This window comes from Rhinolophus hipposideros (assembly GCF_964194185.1).
Source record: "Rhinolophus hipposideros genome assembly, chromosome: 21".
In the NCBI taxonomy this organism is placed as follows: domain Eukaryota; kingdom Metazoa; phylum Chordata; class Mammalia; order Chiroptera; family Rhinolophidae; genus Rhinolophus; species Rhinolophus hipposideros.
The window spans coordinates 41,605,775-41,624,284 of record NC_138067.1 but is presented as its reverse complement, the minus strand read 5'-3'; the positions used below and the strand labels follow the sequence as shown (position 1 = coordinate 41,624,284).

At 51.2% G+C, this 18,510-nt stretch overlaps 1 protein-coding gene across 1 annotated transcript; it reads right to left on the bottom strand.

The window, feature by feature from the left end:
• Positions 1 to 181: 181 nt before the first annotated feature.
• On the bottom strand, positions 182 to 18,262 carry MEIOSIN (meiosis initiator; the record flags this gene model as incomplete). The annotated part of the gene is made up of 13 exons (XM_081031519.1): positions 182 to 350; positions 940 to 1,029; positions 1,832 to 2,046; positions 2,124 to 2,297; positions 3,165 to 3,235; positions 3,624 to 3,779; positions 4,256 to 4,356; positions 5,213 to 5,321; positions 6,304 to 6,549; positions 7,371 to 7,505; positions 8,754 to 8,865; positions 13,200 to 13,290; positions 18,192 to 18,262. 13 exons carry the CDS (start codon positions 18,260 to 18,262, stop codon positions 182 to 184), a joined length of 1,740 nt encoding a protein of 579 aa, XP_080887645.1.
• Positions 18,263 to 18,510: the final 248 nt, after the last annotated feature.

Genomic DNA, 18,510 nt, shown 5'->3' with positions numbered 1-18,510 from the left:
TACACAAAGCATCAGGTCAATAAATTGGCCCCCTCCCAGCTCCACGGGAACTGGCCAAGGGGACCCGCACTGGCAGGGGTGAGGCCCAAGAGGGGGCAACGTCTTCCTCATGGTTGCTCCTTTCCAAGAAGAGCGGCAGGAGCTGCCAGGTGGCCCGGGGGAGAGGTGAGGACAGTGAGCCTCATTTGCGGCGGCGAGGAGGCAGAGGGGCCGGCTTTGAGGAGCCGCGGGCCTTCTCAGCCAGCAGCTGGTAGAAGGGCTTCGGGGTCCCCCAGGCCTCGTCCTCACTGCTGGAGCTCTCCTGTTTCACGATCCGGTTGTGCCTGCGGCTGAACCTTCGAGCTTTGATGCTGGGGAGAGGCGGTGGGATGGGGGGGTACCTCACTCGCCTCCCAGGCTCTCCCCCCCCCCCCAGTGCTCTGGCCCCAGCAGTGACCAGGGGCCTCTCTCTGGGCCTCAGAGGCCCAGCCTATACATGGGACCCCACCAAGGGCTCTCTGCGGAAGCCCCACGGTCCTGTTAAAATCTGTGCTCACAGATGTGTGTTTCAGGAGCCAATGAGAAACAGGCAGGGGCAGCTCCCATGAAGGTGGAGAAGAGAGGGCTTCAGGAAGGGAGAGGAGGTGGAAGAGGAGGGAAGAAGGAGGCCACGTGAAAGGGAGGTAAGACCCAGTTTCTTGCTCTGAGAAACTTCCCGTGGCAGAAAGGGCAAAAGAAATTTAGGGCAGCACGGTCCAAATCCCAAATTAAACTATTTGCCCTTCTAATCTCCAAGAGTGACCTTTCCACCTGCCACTCCCAATCTTTCATAAAAGTTTGCAACACCCAAATCTCCCAGCCTGTTTCCAATCTCCTGAAGCTCAAAGCTCTGGGAGGTAGAGCTGGGCTGAGGAGCAGGCGGCCCCTGCGCCACCGCGCCTCTGGGCTGGGGCTCCTCACCTATATGGTTTCCGCTCCTGCTCGCTCATCGATCGCCAGAGTTGGGCCAGCTCCTTGGTGGCAGCTGTGGATGCGGTTCCTGGGCAAGATCTGGGACAGAAGTGTGGAAGTAAGGAGAGGCCTGCGGGGCAGCCTGGCTTGGGTGAAGGCCAAGGGCTTGAACATGCGCAGCTCCCCTGCCCTCTCATGGCCTCAGCTTTCCCTCTGAGAACTCAGCTGTTTCCCACCCATGTTGGATATCCTGAAAGGCCTCCATTCCGCACCCTGGAGCTTAGGTGCCAAAGGTTGGGGGTGGGGGGAGAACTGGACTAAATGGTTGTTGGGAAGGGGACACCTGTGTGCCAAGACCCATAGGGGTCCTGTGTCCGCTGCTCCCTGTACCAGCCCCTGGATCTTCCGGGAAGGACACCAGCTGTTTCCCCCGGGGCCTGGGGGCCTCCCACCCCACCCCCAGCTTCGGGCTGGCACAGATCAGTTCAGGTTGGGCTCCTGCTCTACCAAGTGGGTCCCAAGAACTTGTGCTTGAAACCTTAGAAACAAGGCGCTCTCCTCCCACGGGGTTGCCAGGGTAGGAGCCGGGACCTGAGCGGGAACCTCCCAAAGGTGACCCTGTCCCCACCCCACCTGCTTGAGAACCAAGCCCACCCGGAAGCCAGTGGCACCGAGAGAGGGGCAAGGATTCCAAACAGCGTTGGGGGAGCCCTCAGACCACCCACGTCTTGAAGGCAACCCCCCCCCCTTCTCACGTTGTATAAGCCAATTTCCCTTTTTCCTTAAGTCGGAGGAGAGTTTCCCTGCTCGCAATGGACAGGCCCTGACCAAAGGAAGGGGCGCCACTGTCAGCACAGGGCAGCGTGCTCTGGGGGGCGAGCCAACCGGGACCCCCACCCACCGGATATACTGCTTCCGGTTCATCCTGCAGAACATGATGAAGCCGTTGACACACTTTTTCTTCGTCTGGATGGGGCATGGGGCTGTGTTCCTGGCCCTGGCCGCCTGGGCCTTTCTTGTGCTCCGGGCCGCGGGCAGCGTCGAGGCCCCGCGGGTTGGGGTCCACGTGTGGTCTCCGTCCTCTTCGCTGGAGAGCTGGGGGCCCTTGGGGTCGGCCTGAGCGTCCTGGGTGGGGGACAGAGGTGAGAGCGGGCCGAGAGGCGGGAGCAACCCCGGGGGCGGCTCCTCCTCACCTCCGGCCGCTGCACCCATCCTGAGTCTGTGCGGGGGTCCGAGTCCTCAGAGCTGGGACTGGACGGCCCCTTGCTGTTCTCACTCAGCGACAGGTAGCAGTGGTCCTGCAAGACCGAGGACTGCGACAGGCTGGGGGCGTCAGAAGGGTCTTTCGGGGCCTCAGAAGGTGTGTGCTAGGGGGTGAAGGAGGAAAATGGAGGGCATGTGAAGGGAGATAGTGGTGTCCCTTCATGCCCCACTCCCTGTGTTCCTAGGAAATGAGCATGAGAAACGTCACGGATTCAAGACAACCTTGTTCAAACACCCCCTGGACAGTCACGCAAATATTCCCCAGTTCCCACAGGGGTCAGAGAGGGGCTGCATTGGGCTCAGGTCTCCTGCCTCCCATTCTGGGGCAGTAGCTCTTAATCCCATCAGTTCCCGCCTCACATTGAAGCCGTGAAACCCTGGGCAAGTGTGAACTTCTCTGAGCCTCTGCTCTACAACCGTCGTCACCACCCGCAGGTCGCACCGCGCCCAGTGCTTACTAAGGGCTCCGCTCTGTTTCTACTGCCCATTCAGCTACTCATTGAAGCAACAGCCCCCCCCACGCACACTGGAAGAAGAATCATTTGGGGACCAGAGCTGGGGCTGCCCCTCTGTCACACGGACAGTGAGCTCCTGGAGCAGATGGTGACAACAGAGGTAAGCCCAGGGGCCTGCGAGGGATCTCTTTCCAATGGAGGATTCCTGGGGTCACTCTGCTGCTTTGTTTCCTTATCTGTCAAATGGGCTCACAAGACACCCTGCCTCACAGAGCTGTCGTAAAACGGGGTCTTTGATGGGCACCTGGCAGCTTTATAGCTTCTATCTTGTGTGTCTAGTTCAGGCTAAGTGCCCAGCATAGAGCAGGTGCCTGGTGGCCAGCAATGAGCGTTCAAAGGATGGGCAGATGCGTCTCTGGAAAGGTTGAGGGGATGGATGAGTGAATCACGCAGGTGAGCAATGTGCGTGGAAAGAAAGATGGCCATGTCTGGACAGATGGTTGGAGAGATGCCTACCTCCTGTGGTACCTCAAGCATGCAGGCAGCAGGTGAAGACACAGGATCTAAGAACACTTCTTCAAAGAGCGCTGTCAGGGAGGGAGGCCAGAGAGGGGGCTGGGCCCGGGGTGCCTCTCACGGCCCCAGGTCTGTCCACCAGCCCCCTAGCCTGAGTGCTGCTCTCTGGGTTTCTGGATCTCCGGCCCCATGTCCAAATCCAGCTCCCAGACCAGCTCCCGTGGGGCACCTCCAACCTAGGCAGAGGGAGTGGGCCCTGCTCCAGGCGCCTGGAGCCTCCCACTGCCCACACGGGCCTGGAGCTACCCCCTAACCACGCTGTGGGCTCCTAGGGGCAGGGCCTGGTGGGGATACATCCCTGGGTGTCCCTCATTGCCCAGCACAGGGCTGCACACTTGATAGGCGTCACCGTGTGTTTTCTGATTGCACCAGGCATCAGGCCCAGGCCTGGACGCTCACCTTGGGTCAAGTACTCGGCGCCATCCTCCAAGATCTTTTCTGGCAGCAGTTTCTCTGGAGAGCTGAACAGGGAAGGGCTGAGGCCCAGGATCTCGCTTGGGAGGCCCGTCACACTGCAGTTGTCAATCTGAAGAGGCCCCAAGGCCAGTGGGCTCTCTGGAGGAAAGGAAATATCAGGCTTGGGGGTGTGGTCAGGTTGTCCTCTCCCCCGGCATAGCAGCTGGCTTGGACGAGATGAAGCCAGACACTGGGGAAAGGGGACTCTGTCCACTGCTCATTTTGAGTGCTTGGTGGAAGAAATTAAGAGGCACGATGCCTGGCATTATGTCAGGGATGGCAAAAAAAATTTTAATATCATAATGTGCCAGATCCAATAGACTGATTGTAGCTACTGGAGCTCTGTGTTAAGAAAGATTCTGAGGTGGTGTCTGGGATCGCCAGAAAGAGTGACACACGATTACAATATCTGCCATGGCAACCAATGGCTGAGTGACAGCATTGTTTGCCATCCCTGTGCTTAGCAGACATCCATTCCCTTTCCCGCTTTCCCCTCTCCACTGAACTCCTCAGAAGGAAGGTACCAAGAAGGCCCCACACCAGCCTACGAAGAAGAGAGACAGAGTTTCAGTCACCACGGGGGCTGCCCTCTGGGGTCCAGGCAGGAAGCCAAGGGTCAGCATCTGGGGACTCCTGGTCCACCTCCTCGCTGGCATCGTAGAACACCGGCTTCTGCCTGCAAGAGGTGGAATTCAAGAGGCAGACCCGGAGCCCCAGGCTGGGAATTGCTGTGACCCTGGGTGAGCGGTGTCCCCATTGGGTGACTCAGTGTCACCCACTGTGAAATAAGAGAGGGACCATTCCATGCTGGCTGTTGGGGGAATGCTGGGAGCAGAAAGCTTAGTCAGCTGAGGCGCTGCCCTCAAGGAGCTTCAAGGCTTGTGAGGAGAGGCAGCTGCAATCACATGCTGATGACAGAGTCAGGGGCAGTTTGGGGAGGACAGAGAGGGTGGGTAGGGCGGGGGAAGACCGCACTGAGACCAGGCTGAAGGACGGTAGAGTTTTCCAGGTGGACGAGGGGAACTGGCTTTCTGGAAAGAGGGATCAGAGGGTGAAAAGCCCAGAGGGGACAAGGGCATGGCCCCCGTGAGTGAGGAGTGGCGAATATTTGAAGGTGTTAAGGGTGAGACTCATACATAGGTGAGGGGCAGGAGAGGATGCTGGCAAGGGGAGCGAGGGCCAGAGAGGTTCTCAAATGCCAATGAAAAGATTTGGGCTCTACCCTGTGGGCACTGAGAGAGAGCTTAAACCATGAACTGACATAGTCACGGTCTCTGTTAGAAAAGCCACTCAACTGACCAGTAAGGAAGGGCTGGAAGGGTAAGACGGGAGGCAGGGAGACCAGTGGGGCGGGGGCCCAGAAGACTAGAAGCAAGGCTCTCCTTCAAGCTTACGATGCGCCAAGCCGCTGTAGAGCTCACTTCTCAGACACCAGCAAAGGATGTAAATCAACCTCATTTCTTACTGCCCTCAGCCATTCCAGACCTAATCACCTCAGCCTCTCCCCCTCAGAGCTCTTGGGCTTCTCTTACCTGGAAAAGGGCTGTGTCCTGTTGAGAAAATGGATCCTCTCAGCCCCTTGCTGGGCCTCAAAAGTAGGGTAAGACCCATCATCCGGGGCGCTCCCTTTGCAATAGCAGCCTAAGGAGGCAAGTCAGGGCGATCACCTCTGTGGCGGGGACAAATGCTGGCCTCACACATGGAGGGTTGAAGAGGTGCCACGGTCTGCCACAGCCTTGCCGTCCCCCGCCCTAGCCAAAACCTCAAGCTTCAGGGTCCTGTATGAGGCTCCAGGGGAACCCGAATCACTAGGTTTCTGGAATCCTGTATCCTTATCAGGTTGTAGGGAAGATAAAATCCTTAAGTGGAATAATGACAATGGACATAATAGTACAAAGTGCTTACTAAGGCCAGCACAGTTTTAAGTATTTTACATACTTATCAGTAAGCCCCTGTGGAAGAGTGCATCATTATACCCAATTTATAGTTAAGTAAACTGAGGCATTGCGCTATCAAGTAGCTCGCCCAAAGTCACACATCTAGCGGATCTGGGAAGCCTCCCTCTCCCCGTGAATCAGGCATCTCCTCTGGGCCCCCATGGCCTCCTGGGCAACCCCAGGAAGTCGGGATCACTCAGTCTCATCAGTGACAGTGTGATTCCTTCACTGGACTGTCACCAGCACCTAGCACATGGCCTGGCACAGAGGTGGAGGTGATCTCAGGGTGTAAGGACTGAATGAACGAGTAGAGGACGGGATGACCCGGGATCTTGCCTTCCAATCGCACCCTTTCTCACCCGGCTGTGCTGGCACAGGGAGGGGAGTCAGAGAGCAACTGTCTGGCTGCTCCAAGTGAAGTCTCACAGCAGGCCCTGCTCGTAACCCCAGTCCTGTGACCTGCAGCCCCTGCACAAGGGCAGCACTGACCTGTCCTGCCCTTACACCCAGAGCAGAGCCTGAGGGAGAAGAAAACTGGGGAAAAGATCATAAGCTGAGTGAAGTGAGAGGCAGTGTCCTCTTGTCCACCATTGAAGCCCCAGCTACCAGGACTGCCTGGGGTGTGCGGGTGCCTGAGAAATGGTGTATAAGAGATGGGCTAAATTAATGGTGAGGAAGAGACCAACTTGAGATGTCACAGTGGATGCTGTTCTCAGTCACATCCAGCAATGTCAGCCAGGATCTTCCTCCCTTTCCGTCACTTTGAGGTGGGGATGATGCAGCCTTGGGGCGCACGCAGGAGTCGGGACGTCTTGGAGGAGTGGTGATCGCCCCTATGTTTCCTCTTTTCTGATCTGGAGATGGGGTCACCTGCTTCCTGAGCTTGTCCAGGGCCAGACAGCGGCGAGGGTTCTGGGCCCGGGTCCGGCGTTCTGGGAGAGCAGAGAGACGGCATGAAATGGGGTTGGAGATCTGACTGTCACCAGAAGATGGCTCAGGTGAAGATCTTCTTTGCTCTGGGCCCAGCCACCTGTTTCAAAGTTTTGTCTGACCCGGTCCCTCATCAGTGCTTCCTGGGTAAGCCCGGCTCCTCAGTTAGAAATCACCTACCCACAGGTTAGAATCACCTTTTGAGCTCTGAAAAAGTACTAATGCCCAGCTTCCACCCCAGACCACTGAAACCCAACTTTCTGGCTGTGAGGCACAGATATAGGCATTTTTTAAAGCACATTGGATGATTCATATGCAGCCTGGGCTGGAAACCATTGGGAGGTTCAAATCCCATTTAAAGACATGGAAACTGAGGCCTGCAAAGGGAAGGGACATGGAGCAAGGCTGAGGCCGGACCCAGGAAGCTGGCCTCCCACAGTTGGTCTTTCCTCCACCCCGTGTTCCCTGGTGCCCTGGCTCCGGGATGGATGACTGGCCCTAAAGACAATTGATGCTGAGAGCAGTTTCCCTTGGCTGGCACTGATTGTGTGTATGTTCTCAGGCTCCTAATCCTTAAGACCACCCTGTGTCAGACACTACAATTTCCAGATGAGGAAGGTGAGGCTGCGAGAAGAGTGACCACCCAGACCACAGAGCTACTAAGAGAAGGAGCCAGGAATTGAACCCAGATATGTCAGACTTAGAAGCTTTGTCAGGGGTTCAGGACTGCTGACCAGGCCTCCCGGGAGAATAACGGCCCTGGAGAAGGAGCCCATCCCCTCTGACCCCCACTTCCGGCTCTGCCTCCATTGATAGCTTGTACCTGACCCTGGGGTTAGCTTCTTCTTCTGAGGTTTCCGGCAGGCTCCCTGAAGACAGGACTTAAAAGAGTGTGGGGAGCTGGATGGAGTGGAGTGTCTCCGCCTTGCTGGCCCCACAGCGGGGTTCCGGCCAAGCCCTGCACAGGATGGAGAAGGAGACTGTCAGATGCCCTCACCCTCATCCCACCCCAAACTCTACCTTCCAGACAATGCTTCCCATTGCTGGTCGGGACGGGAAGCAGGCTGCCCTGGTCCCCAGGCTGCCTTTACAAATGTGGAAACTGAGGTCCCAGGAAGAGATCAGACTTGTCTGAGGTTAAATAGTGAAGTGGCAAAAGTACAGGCAGAAACTGGAGCTTCCCCAGGGCGTTGGCTAAGAGGGAAGACAGATTTAATGCTTCCCAAATGTGTACCCATCTTCCCCACCCTGAACCAGTTCTTCCTCCTGGAAGACAGTGCCGACTCCTCCACTTCCCAGGGTCACCCAGAGGCCTCTCAATTCTTCCTCATTAACCTCTCCAAATGTACCCACTGCTGTCCACACTCGGCCACAGAGCCACATTGGGCCTCATCATCTCCTGCCCGGATCACTCCTAAAAGTATCTTCGCTGAGCTCCCCGACTCCAGTTTCTCACTGAATAACCAATCCTCCACACTAGATGTCAGGGGCCACTTTCTAAAAGAAAAAATCTGATCACGGCTTGCCCTAAGTTAAAGCCCGTCAGTAATTTTCATTTTCTTTGCTCCTTTTTCAGCTGGAAAAACTGGAAGCCCTTCAGGACCTCGTTCCTGCCTCGTCTACTCCTCTTGCCTGTGTATTTTTCACACCAGTAATGGCAGCACCCAGCATGCATGGTACTGGGTGACTGGCATGTTACAGGCACTGCATTACAACATGTTCTGCACGTATGAACTCGTTTAATCTTCATGACCAACACAGAAGGGAAGTATTAGTATTGGTCCCGTTTTGTAGATGAGGAAACTGAAGCACAGAGGTTAAGGCAACAAGACGTGTGTTGGTGTCAGGATCTGGCTCCAGAGGCTGCGCATGTCATCTCGACGCTGCGCGGCCCCTCTGGTCACACCCATCTGCTTGCTTGTCCCCAGACATTCCACACGTGTCTCCTCGTGCCTGCACGCTCTTGCTCAGATCGTTTCTTCTGCCTGGCGGCCTGGCCCTTCCCCTGTCCTCAAAGGCCCAGCTCCAGCTCCCCTGCCCGCCGTCTTCCCAGACACCCCGCTTTGAATTCACGGCATCTGACTTTGTCCCCGCCACGAGGCTATGATCCGGGGCAGCGTGGCATCACCGGAGTCCCTCGGTGTCCCTGACAGCTGGGACAATACTTGGCATGTATAGGGCCCTGGGAGACGTTGGCTGGACTCACCGCCGAGTGCAGCGTCCCCATCAGTGACGTGGAATTTGAGCGAGGCCTTGGCCGCCTCGATGCTTCTCTGGAGGTATTGAATGTAGTGCAGGGCGTGCAGCAGGATCTCCTTCTGCCCCCAAAAGAGACACAGGGTTACTCTCAAGAGTGGGGGCCCAGATACTGTGAGGCTGCTGACCAGGGACAGAAAGGCTCCAGGACCCCACTCCCCCACCAACACCTCCTCCATTGACAGACCAGTTCCTGTCCCGCTGCTCCGTCCTCACCGTCGCCCAGCGGGGTAGCGGTTACAGCTAAGAGCGCTACTGGGACCTGCTGAGGTTACAGAGCGGACGTGGCAGGGCTGGGATCTAACCCCATGTCTGCCTATGTCCTGGTCCAGTTTTCAGCACACACTGTTCAGCTTCCCACCCCTGGCCCTTTGCACGTGCCGTATTCTCTGTCTGCAAAATGCTCGTCTTCTTCGCACGCACTCCCTCACCTGGCATCTCCTCCTGCGAGCTTCAGCTCAGTGTTCTCCCCTGCCAGCTTCCCACCTCCCTGGCCCCTCTCGCCCAGGCTGGTCAGATGTCCCCCCTCGGCACTCGTGTAACACCCGCAGTCTGTTTCCAACAAGGCACTTGCCACACTATTTTATAATTATCTGTTTACACATTGTTCTCTCCCACTGACTTTGGACTAACTGTAGCGAATTAATTTCTGTATCCCAAGCACACCGAATCCAGAGGTGGCTTAGCCAGGGAATGCTGAAGGAATGAATCTCCCCCACAGCACCGAGCATGATGCCTCTTGCCCAGCAGGCATCACCCATCCAGCCATCAAATACCGACTGAGCTGATATTGGAGCTACTATGCTCAAAGAGACTACTACCACCAAGGGCCAGGTACGTAAGGGTGACCGAGACATATTTTTGTTTGCCTTCATGGAACTTACAATCTAGTGAGAGCAGTGGACCTTAACAGACTCATAAACCATACAAAATTACCGACTGTGTGATAAGCATTATGAATGAAAGCGTACAACAAGGGATTTTGAAATTAGGCTTGAGGGTCCAGCAAGGCTTCTCTGCAGACCTGAAGAATGAAAGGAGTTAGCCTGGTAAAGAAGTGAGGGAAGAACGCCAGTAAGTGTTTTTTGGTTCGTACTGGATCCCTAGAATAACAATAAAACCATTAGCAGTAATCTTCCAAACCCCAAATCAGGAAATATGGTCTCGTGAGGGGACTCACTGTTCCATAAAAAATACAGACGGTCACTGAAATTATTTAACTTGACCCATGGAAGGAAGCTAGACTCTAACTAAGGAATACATGTGACATAGCGAAAAGACTACTCGTTTGGAAGGACCTGGATCCAATCTACCATTTACTGGCTGTGTGCTGGGAGCAGGTCATTTTACTTCCTTGAGCCTCGGTTTTCTCATCTGTGCAATGGGAATGAGGTACTCATTCAACCTTGGAGGATTACCAGTAGGACTAAGTAAGTTGTGTGTGAAATCTCCCAGACCAGAGCTGGACACATCAGTTGCCTAATAAACGCTTAGTTGACAGCTGAAGAAAAACACCTTCACCAGCTTCTCACCAGGTTACATAAGAACCTGTTCTAACTTTTTATAACTACGTCATGGATTTATAGCAGAGCAGACGCTGTCTTTTTTGCTTGGTACCTCCAACACCGGCCTTGGCATATGGTCGGCAGTCACTAAGCTGAAGTCTTTGTAAACTGTAGAGTAAGATACAATGTTAGTATTACTAGTGTAAAGGTTTTATGCAGAAGGCAATTGGGCATCACCTCAGATTTCAGGATAGAATGCTCAGTAATTGAAACTTCAGGAAGGTTAGCTTGGGGGTTGCGTCAGGTTCAAACACCAGAAATCTGCTGAGGGTGAGATGGACAGGTCCCACAACTTCCTTAGCAGAGGAAATTCATTTATTCATTCCCCAAATATCTATTGAGCATTCAGTGACAGTGGCAGAGGGTGTGGGCCTTTGGAAAGGGCACATCTGACTCTCTCTGCCATTAGCCAGCTGTGTCCCTCTGGGCAATATGACACCTCTGTGCTTCAGTTTCCTCAGACCAAAAAATGAGCATACCCATATGCATCTCAAAAGCATTGTGGAAGGATTAAATGAAAAAATATATATATAAAACGCTCAGCATTCAGGGTGTGACACCTAGAACTCTTAGTAAATTGGGAGCAATTGTTACTGTTACCGGCTGTAAGCTGGGCCCTGTGGGCAGTGGGGATAGAGATTTATCCATTGTGGTCCTTGCCATCTCAGAACTCTTCATCTAAAGGGGGTCAGAGATAAGGAAACAATTGCGGTAATGTGTTGAGGCTTTGCTGGTCAGAGGGAGGAGAAGCTCCAGCAGCATATCGGGCCGGCGGCACTTAATCAGCCAGGGTGGCGAAGAAGGCTGCCCCAGGACTGAGCTGCACCTGCAAACAGGGGGGCGGCCACACGTGCTAGCTCCCGGTACCTCACTGAGCAGGGGACTGAGCAGGTCACACAGCCCTGGAAGAGCTGTGAGGATGCACTTCAGGCAGCCCGGTCAAGTGGGAGGCTGGGGACTGACTCGTATGTGGACGCAGGTCGTATGTGGAGCAGGGGGCCCAGGACTGAATTTAACAAAGAATGAAGATGAGGAAGAGGAAGGATCATTAAGACAGAGAATCAATGGTAAAGAAAGTGGCCTGGGGAGAATTCCACCAGGAGATGTGGTCATCTGGTCAGTGATGAAATGATGCCTGTTCCCTGATTAGACTGCCATTCCGCCAGGGCAGGGACTGTGTCCCAGACATCTCTGCCCTCCCCGCCAAGAGCTTATGACAGCACCTATGTATGCCAAATACTCAAATGTTTGAGAACAGAGGACAAAATTCCTCAAATGTTTTTGAGCACTGTGCTGGCCTGCATCAGGCTGCTCCCCAAGGACGTCCATGTCCTAATGTCCAGAGCCTGTAAATGTGTTGCCTTATACGACTAAGGGAACTTCGCAGATGTGATTAAATTAAGGGTCTTAAAATGAGGAGATTATTCTGGATTATCTGAGTGGGCCCAAGTTAATCATAAGCGTTCCTTATAAAGGCCAAGAGGCAAAGTGATGACGGAAGCAGACAGAGAAGGAGAGAGCTCTGAAGATGCTGCGCTGCTGGCTCTGCAGGGGCCATGAGCCAGGGAACAGGAGCGACCTCCAGAAGTTGGCACAGGGAAAGGAAACAGATTCTCCCCTGGAGCCGCCAAGAAGAAGCAACTCTGCTGACAGCCTGACTGGAGACCAGTGAGACTGACTTTGGACTTCTGACCTCCAAAAATATAAGAGAATCAATTTGTGTTGTTTTAAGCCATTACATTTGTGGTAAGTTGTCACAGTAGCAACAAGAAAGTGCTTCGTATTCGGGATTGATGGAACGTGGGAGGCAGGGAGAAGGTCAGGGTTAGGGTCTGGCAAATCTCTCTCTAACACCCGCTCCTCTGAACCTCTCTGGAGGCACATAGCACCTTCTAGCTGGGATCACTTACTCCTGTGTTCAAATCTTTATCTTTATGACCAGATTCTGAGTTCCCAGAGGAGGAGAGTGGGCCTCAAATTTCTTTGCCTCCCCTCGTTGCAATCATAAAAGCTTCTGTTATCCAACAATCTTTCCATAAATGGCTGATGAATGAATAAATAAATGACTGAAATAGCAAGAAAACATCACGCCAAGTCTTCAGGACCTCTGAGTCTCCTCTTAAGCAGTTCCCACTGGGAGCAAGGTGTTACCTCAGCACTATGCACATTTATTGAGTAGCCATTGGGGACACGCAGAGAAGCTTTAGCTGTTCCTACCTCGTGGAGATGATATCTACAGGTCACAAAACAAGGGACTGGGAGAGGGAACTGACATTTATTCAGGGCCAGTCACGGCTATTACTGTTTCCCTGAAAATAAGACCTAACCAGAAAATAAGCCCTAGCATGATTTTTCAGGAGGACATCCCCTGAATGTAAGCCCTAATGCGTCTTTTGGAGCAAAAATTCATAGAAGACCCGGTTTTATTTTCGGGGAAACACAGTATGTCATTTTAGCCTCACAATATCTCTGGATAGGAGGGGTTATCTTTTCTCGTTTTACAGCTGAGAAACCCGAGGCTTGAGAAGCTGATAAGCTGAGCGTCGTGCCCAGACTCCTGCAGTTGTGGAGCTGGAGGGCTCACACCCATGTCTGTCTGACTTCCCGGCTCCTTGCCTATTTTTCTCTCCCAGTCTCCTTTTGCAAGAAAGAATCCCACAGGCTTCTACTCATGGGCTCACAGACTCCCAGGAATTCCCATTCAGAGCAGGACCATTGCCATTTAAGTGCTGTCACTGAAAAGGTCTGTCCAGGTTGCCCAGCTTAACCCGCTTTCTGACATTTTAGGGATCTGCCTCCCAAACCCACCTCCACTCCTTTAGTCCTCTTACCTTGGTGAGCTTCTTGCTACCGGTCTTCAGGGCCACGGGTAGCAGCAATGCTAGCTCGTGGAGTTTGCCGGTGTGGTTTTTCCTCTGTTTCCTGTTTTGGGACAAGAGCTGGTTTTGGGTAGGATATCCAAAATGGTACTTACCATCTGACTCCCAGACCTCCTGTCTCAATGTTGCCCTGCCCCAGGCACCGAGTCGGAGTCCCTGGCCTTATGGGGACATCATCCCTTATCTCCCCATCCCGTCAGTCACCAAATCTTGCCCGTTCCTCCTGTGATCCCTTGTCTCCATCCCCACAGCTCCTGCCCTAGTCCATGTACTGACACCCTCACAGGCCTCCCAACCTCCCTTCCTGCCTCCTCCAACCATACTTTCTACTAGAGTCAGAGTGATCGTTCTGAAACACAAACCTGACCACGCTTTTCTCATCTGTGCAGTGGGAATGAGGACAATCATTCAGGCTCAGAGGATTATCAATGGGACTAAATAAACTAGTGTGTGTGAAATCGCCCAGCACAGAACCTGATACATTAATTGTCTAATAAGCGCCTCAGACCTCTCAATGCCATCCCATGATTAAGGATCAAGTTTAAACCCTCAACATGGCTTATAATGCCCCTCATGGCCTGGCCTGGCTGACCACATCTTACTTCCTTTGGTTTTCTCCCCTCACCTGACCCTAACTCCACAGGACAAGTGAGGTACCTCTGCTAAGGTCCCCTAACCCCTGTGCTCATGCATTTCTCTGATCCCTTCACTGGCCTGAGAGCTGGGTGGAGGGTACCACTGTATTTCTAGTACCTAGAACAGGGTCTGGCATATTGTGGGAACCCACTGCGTATTTGCTAAATGAATGAATAAATAAGGGCATGAAAGTAGTTGTCTCCTGGGCAGATGAAGAACTTCCAGGGTCTAATCCCTAAATTCATAATTCATAATATACCCATGCACACACACCTCCACCCTCTCTCCTGACAGATGGAGACACAAAGATGTTGGAATCTCTCTCCCAAATTACACACCACTGCCATTGCTCATGCTACTCTTTCAGGAACACCCAAACACCTGTCTCCACCAATCCTTATCTCACCTTCCTTTAGGGCCCAGTTCAATCGCCACCTGCCCCAGGAAGCCTCTCTGACCTTCCTTGCTTTCCTGCCAAGCCCTCGGCTGGACGCCACAGAAACAGAAGAATCACGGACACTGACACCAAGGAGATGGGGGAACAGTGTGAACGACACACATCTCCCTAACCAAACTCTGATGTCGTGAAAGAGTCTCACTCATTCATTTAGCAACTACTTATTGAGCACCTACTATGTGCCAGGAACTGTGATAGGGGACAGGGACAAAAGTATAAAAAACAAATACAGCTCCTTCTAGAGTCCACAGTATACTGAGGGATGAAGTCATTAATCAAATTGTCACACAAACAAACATAAAATTGTAGCTAGGACCAGAACCAGCTACACAATTTGCTGGGGGGTGCACCACAAATGAAAATGCAGGGTCCTTTGTTCAAACATTAAGAATTTCAAGATGGTGAGAGCAGAGCATTAAACCAAGCATCAAGCTCTTCTAAGCACAGGACTCTGTGAATGAATGAGTCACATGCCCATGAAGCAGACCCTGATAGGGACAAAGGAGAGGTGTTGCTTGAGGTTATGGAAGCTTGTTAACAAGTGGATTTGACCTAATCAATGAGGTCTTCCCTGAGGAAGTAAACCTGGCCAGAACCTGTTCTGAAGGATTTGTGGAAATATATAGGTGAAAAGGGAAAAAGCACATTTCAGATAGAGGGAACATGTGCAAAGGCCCTGTGGCATGAGAGAGCATGAATTCAAAAGAAATAAAGCTGAAGTGTTTGTAGCACAGAAAGCAAGGAGTCCTGTAGGGTGAGACGAGGTTGGAGAAGGAGGTAGGGGCCAGGTGAGTCTTTTTGGCTCATAGTACAGAAATTTTGCCTTTATCCTAAGACCACCAGGAAGCCATTAAAGGGCTTTACACAGGGGATGACATATTACGTAGTTCACCCCCTCAAAACTCCTATGAATACAGAAAACCACTATGAAACCACTATGAAGACTATACATATTAATCAACTGAAAGAAAGAATGAAAGGAAAAAATCACCAAGTAGTCTCAAGGTACCTCCTGGTAGAAACCATAACTTCGAGGGCCAAGGGTGTTGGGGTTCTATCCTTGCAGAAAAACTGGGTAGGCTGAACTCTAAAGTCCTGTCTAGCCCTGATATTTATATTTTGCATACCACTTTCCTTCTGTTCTAGAGGAGCACCTGGAAGCCCCAGCAAGAAACAACACAGAAAGCAAGGGAAAAAAAGTGTCCAGGTCTATTTAAGTTTAAAGCCTTATTTGACCATGTCTTAGAAAAAACGTTTTGTATCAGCTGTAGTCCTTGGGTATTTACACTGGGTTTGCAAAGCACCAAGAGAGCCTTCTGTGCAAACATAGAAGTTACGGGAAAAAAAATTTTTGGAGAGAACACAAGGGTGACTAAGAATCACAAAATCTTGGCATCTCCTCAGCAGTCCTGAATAGGTGTGACCTGGGCTCTGCTCACAGGGGCTTCTGGAAGATGGGCACTTCCTCCCAAAGCTGCCCCTTTCCTCACTGCATGGTTCTGGCTTTAGCCAAGTTCTGTCCTCATAGTCTCTATACTTTTCACCCACTAATCCCAGCTCTGCCCTCTGGGTCTGTGGGAAACAGGTCAGCTCCAGCCACGTGGGTCCCTTTTCTGTTTCTCTAACTGCATTTCATCTCTGACATTCACCACTTAGCTTAAATGTAACCTTTTCAGAGAGGCCTTTCCTGACCACTCAGTCTAAATAAGCACATTCTTTGTCACATCTCCATATAATTTATCAGCTTGTGAAATCTTATTAATTAATTAATGTATTATAAACTCCACAAGGGTAGGAATTTTTGTCTTTTTTATTTGTTGTTATATCCTAGGCTGACCTGTCCATTAGGTATAGTAAGCACAGTATCTAGGGCCATGATACTTTGAGGGGGTTTATGAAAATGATTTAATTTCTTTTAAAATCAGAATAAAAAAACATATATAATCCAGCTTGGATTATATTCATCTTTATACCAATGCTGTTGTTAACTACAATTTTTAATATGTTTTTAATGGAGGAAGGGGCCCAAGAAGGCAAAGTTGCCTAGGGCCTATGAAAGTCATAGCTCCTAGAATAATAATAAAAATCCTAGGGCCCTTGGATGCTCAATAAAAAGTTGTTCAATTAATGAATGCCTATTTTGTCTTGTGATGGCCTCTCAGGCTTTGAAATGTCAAATGACACTAATTCCTGGGTTTTCTCTTCCCTGAGCTAATCAGCCTAAGCACTCCGTATTTTAGGGGAACTGGAAGGAGCCTTAACCAAGAACCAGCCCCAATGTCTTATATTAGGTATGCTCCCTAATTTGCTTTAACGTGCCCAGGAACTTAAGAATTAGAGCTGCCCCAAAGTGCGGCAAATCATGGAGCAGTCCCGAGAAGCAGCATTATAGTTGGTTATTAGCTTCAGCTTTTGAAGCAGACAGACCTAGATTAAAATCCTAGCTCTGCCACTTGCTACGTGACTTTAGACAAGTGCTTTCATCTCTCTGAGCCTGTTTTTAACTCACTTACGAAATGCAGGTGGCTAGGAAGTTTGATTTGTCAAGAAGGTGTTCAATACAGTACCTGGCACATAGGGAGTGCTCACAAAATGTTAGTTCAAGACAGAAGGTAGATAGTCATTTGTCAGAATGATTTAGGGATAAGGGTTATTGGAGAATGGGGTGGAAGTATTTTATTGTATGACTATGGTTGATAAAACTGTTGTTTTGGGTTGATCAACATCCAATTCCCCTTTGCTGGTAATAGCTTCCTTTGGGGAACCACCCCTCCCCCACTCTCAGTCCAACCTCCCCTTCCACTAGGGAGCACAGAAGCAAGGTCCAGCCAAGGAGAGTCACAGTGATTGATTCAGGATTGTGGTCATAAACCATGTTTGGCCAATCAGTCAATGGATTCTGGAATGAGACTCTCTGTGCTAGGGTTGTCAAGCTGGCAAGACATGAACTTGGAGCTGCTGGGAGCCATCTTGCTGTCACACAAGGAGAGCCTGCTTGAGAAGGAAGCCAACACAGACAACAACAGAGCTGCAAGAAGCAGATTCCTGGCGACACCATTTAACCCCCACCTGGAACCAGCCAAGCCTAATGCCCCTGAATTTTTTGTTTAAAAGATCCAATAAATCTCCTTTTATGCTTACGCTAGTTTCAGCTAGGTTTCTGTTCATTGCAACTAAGAGTCTTTATTAATACAAGGACTTCACATCTAGAAAGGGGGAAGAGAAAAGGCATTGCTGGTGACCTCTGGGATTCCAGGAGGAATGGGCCCTTTGATTAGCATTCTTCATTTTCTTCATGGTGCTCCTTCTGAGCACAGTACCTAAGTAGAGAATCTCAGCAAAGCAGACGCTTATTTTTGAAGTTAATGAATGAAGAGATGAATGGACATGGGGTTTGGGAGGACAGTAGAAAATAAGATGAATTCTGGCAATTTTTTTTTTTTTTTTTATCCAGACTTTGAAGGGGACAGGGGAGAGAGAAACCTGATCCAGTCCTCAATCTACTGGGAAAATCCCCTCTATAAGACTCCTGACATTTGGTAAGTGCTTGATGGATGAATGAACGTGAATAGAAGAAAGAAGGAAGAGCATGTAAGACACTCAAAATGCCAAAGCCTACAAGGGCGTAGAGATGATCTCAGCCAACTACTTCAGAGTTCTCTCATCTTGAAAATGGTGGTTATATCACACTTACTTCCTTGTGGAGTCGTTAAGATTAAAGGGTATCATACAAACAAAAGGCTTAGTGAAGAGACAAAACAGAAAATGCTCAGTAAATATTATTATTATTATTCAACCAGAGTGTCTGGAGCTGTAAGGGAGATGGGGGTGGGGGCGGGGCGAGCCCTTACCTCTTCCTGGAACCCAGGGAACTGGCTCTGGGCCGTTCAGAGGAACACAGATATCTGCTGGAATCCCACATCTACAAAAAGGGGAAAAGAAAGACTTATTAGTGACCTCTGGAATTCCAGGAGAAATGGGCAGTATGACCGGCAGCCTTCTTTTTCCCCATGGGGCTCCTTGGAGCCCTAAAGATCCTAAAATGGAGTCCCTAAGCCCCACAAATATGGGCCCAGAGACCAAATTAAAACCCCCAAACTCGACAATAATTGTAAATGTAGGCCCCTAAGTCACGATCCAGACCTAAAACTAAAGAGCAAATTCCCAAAC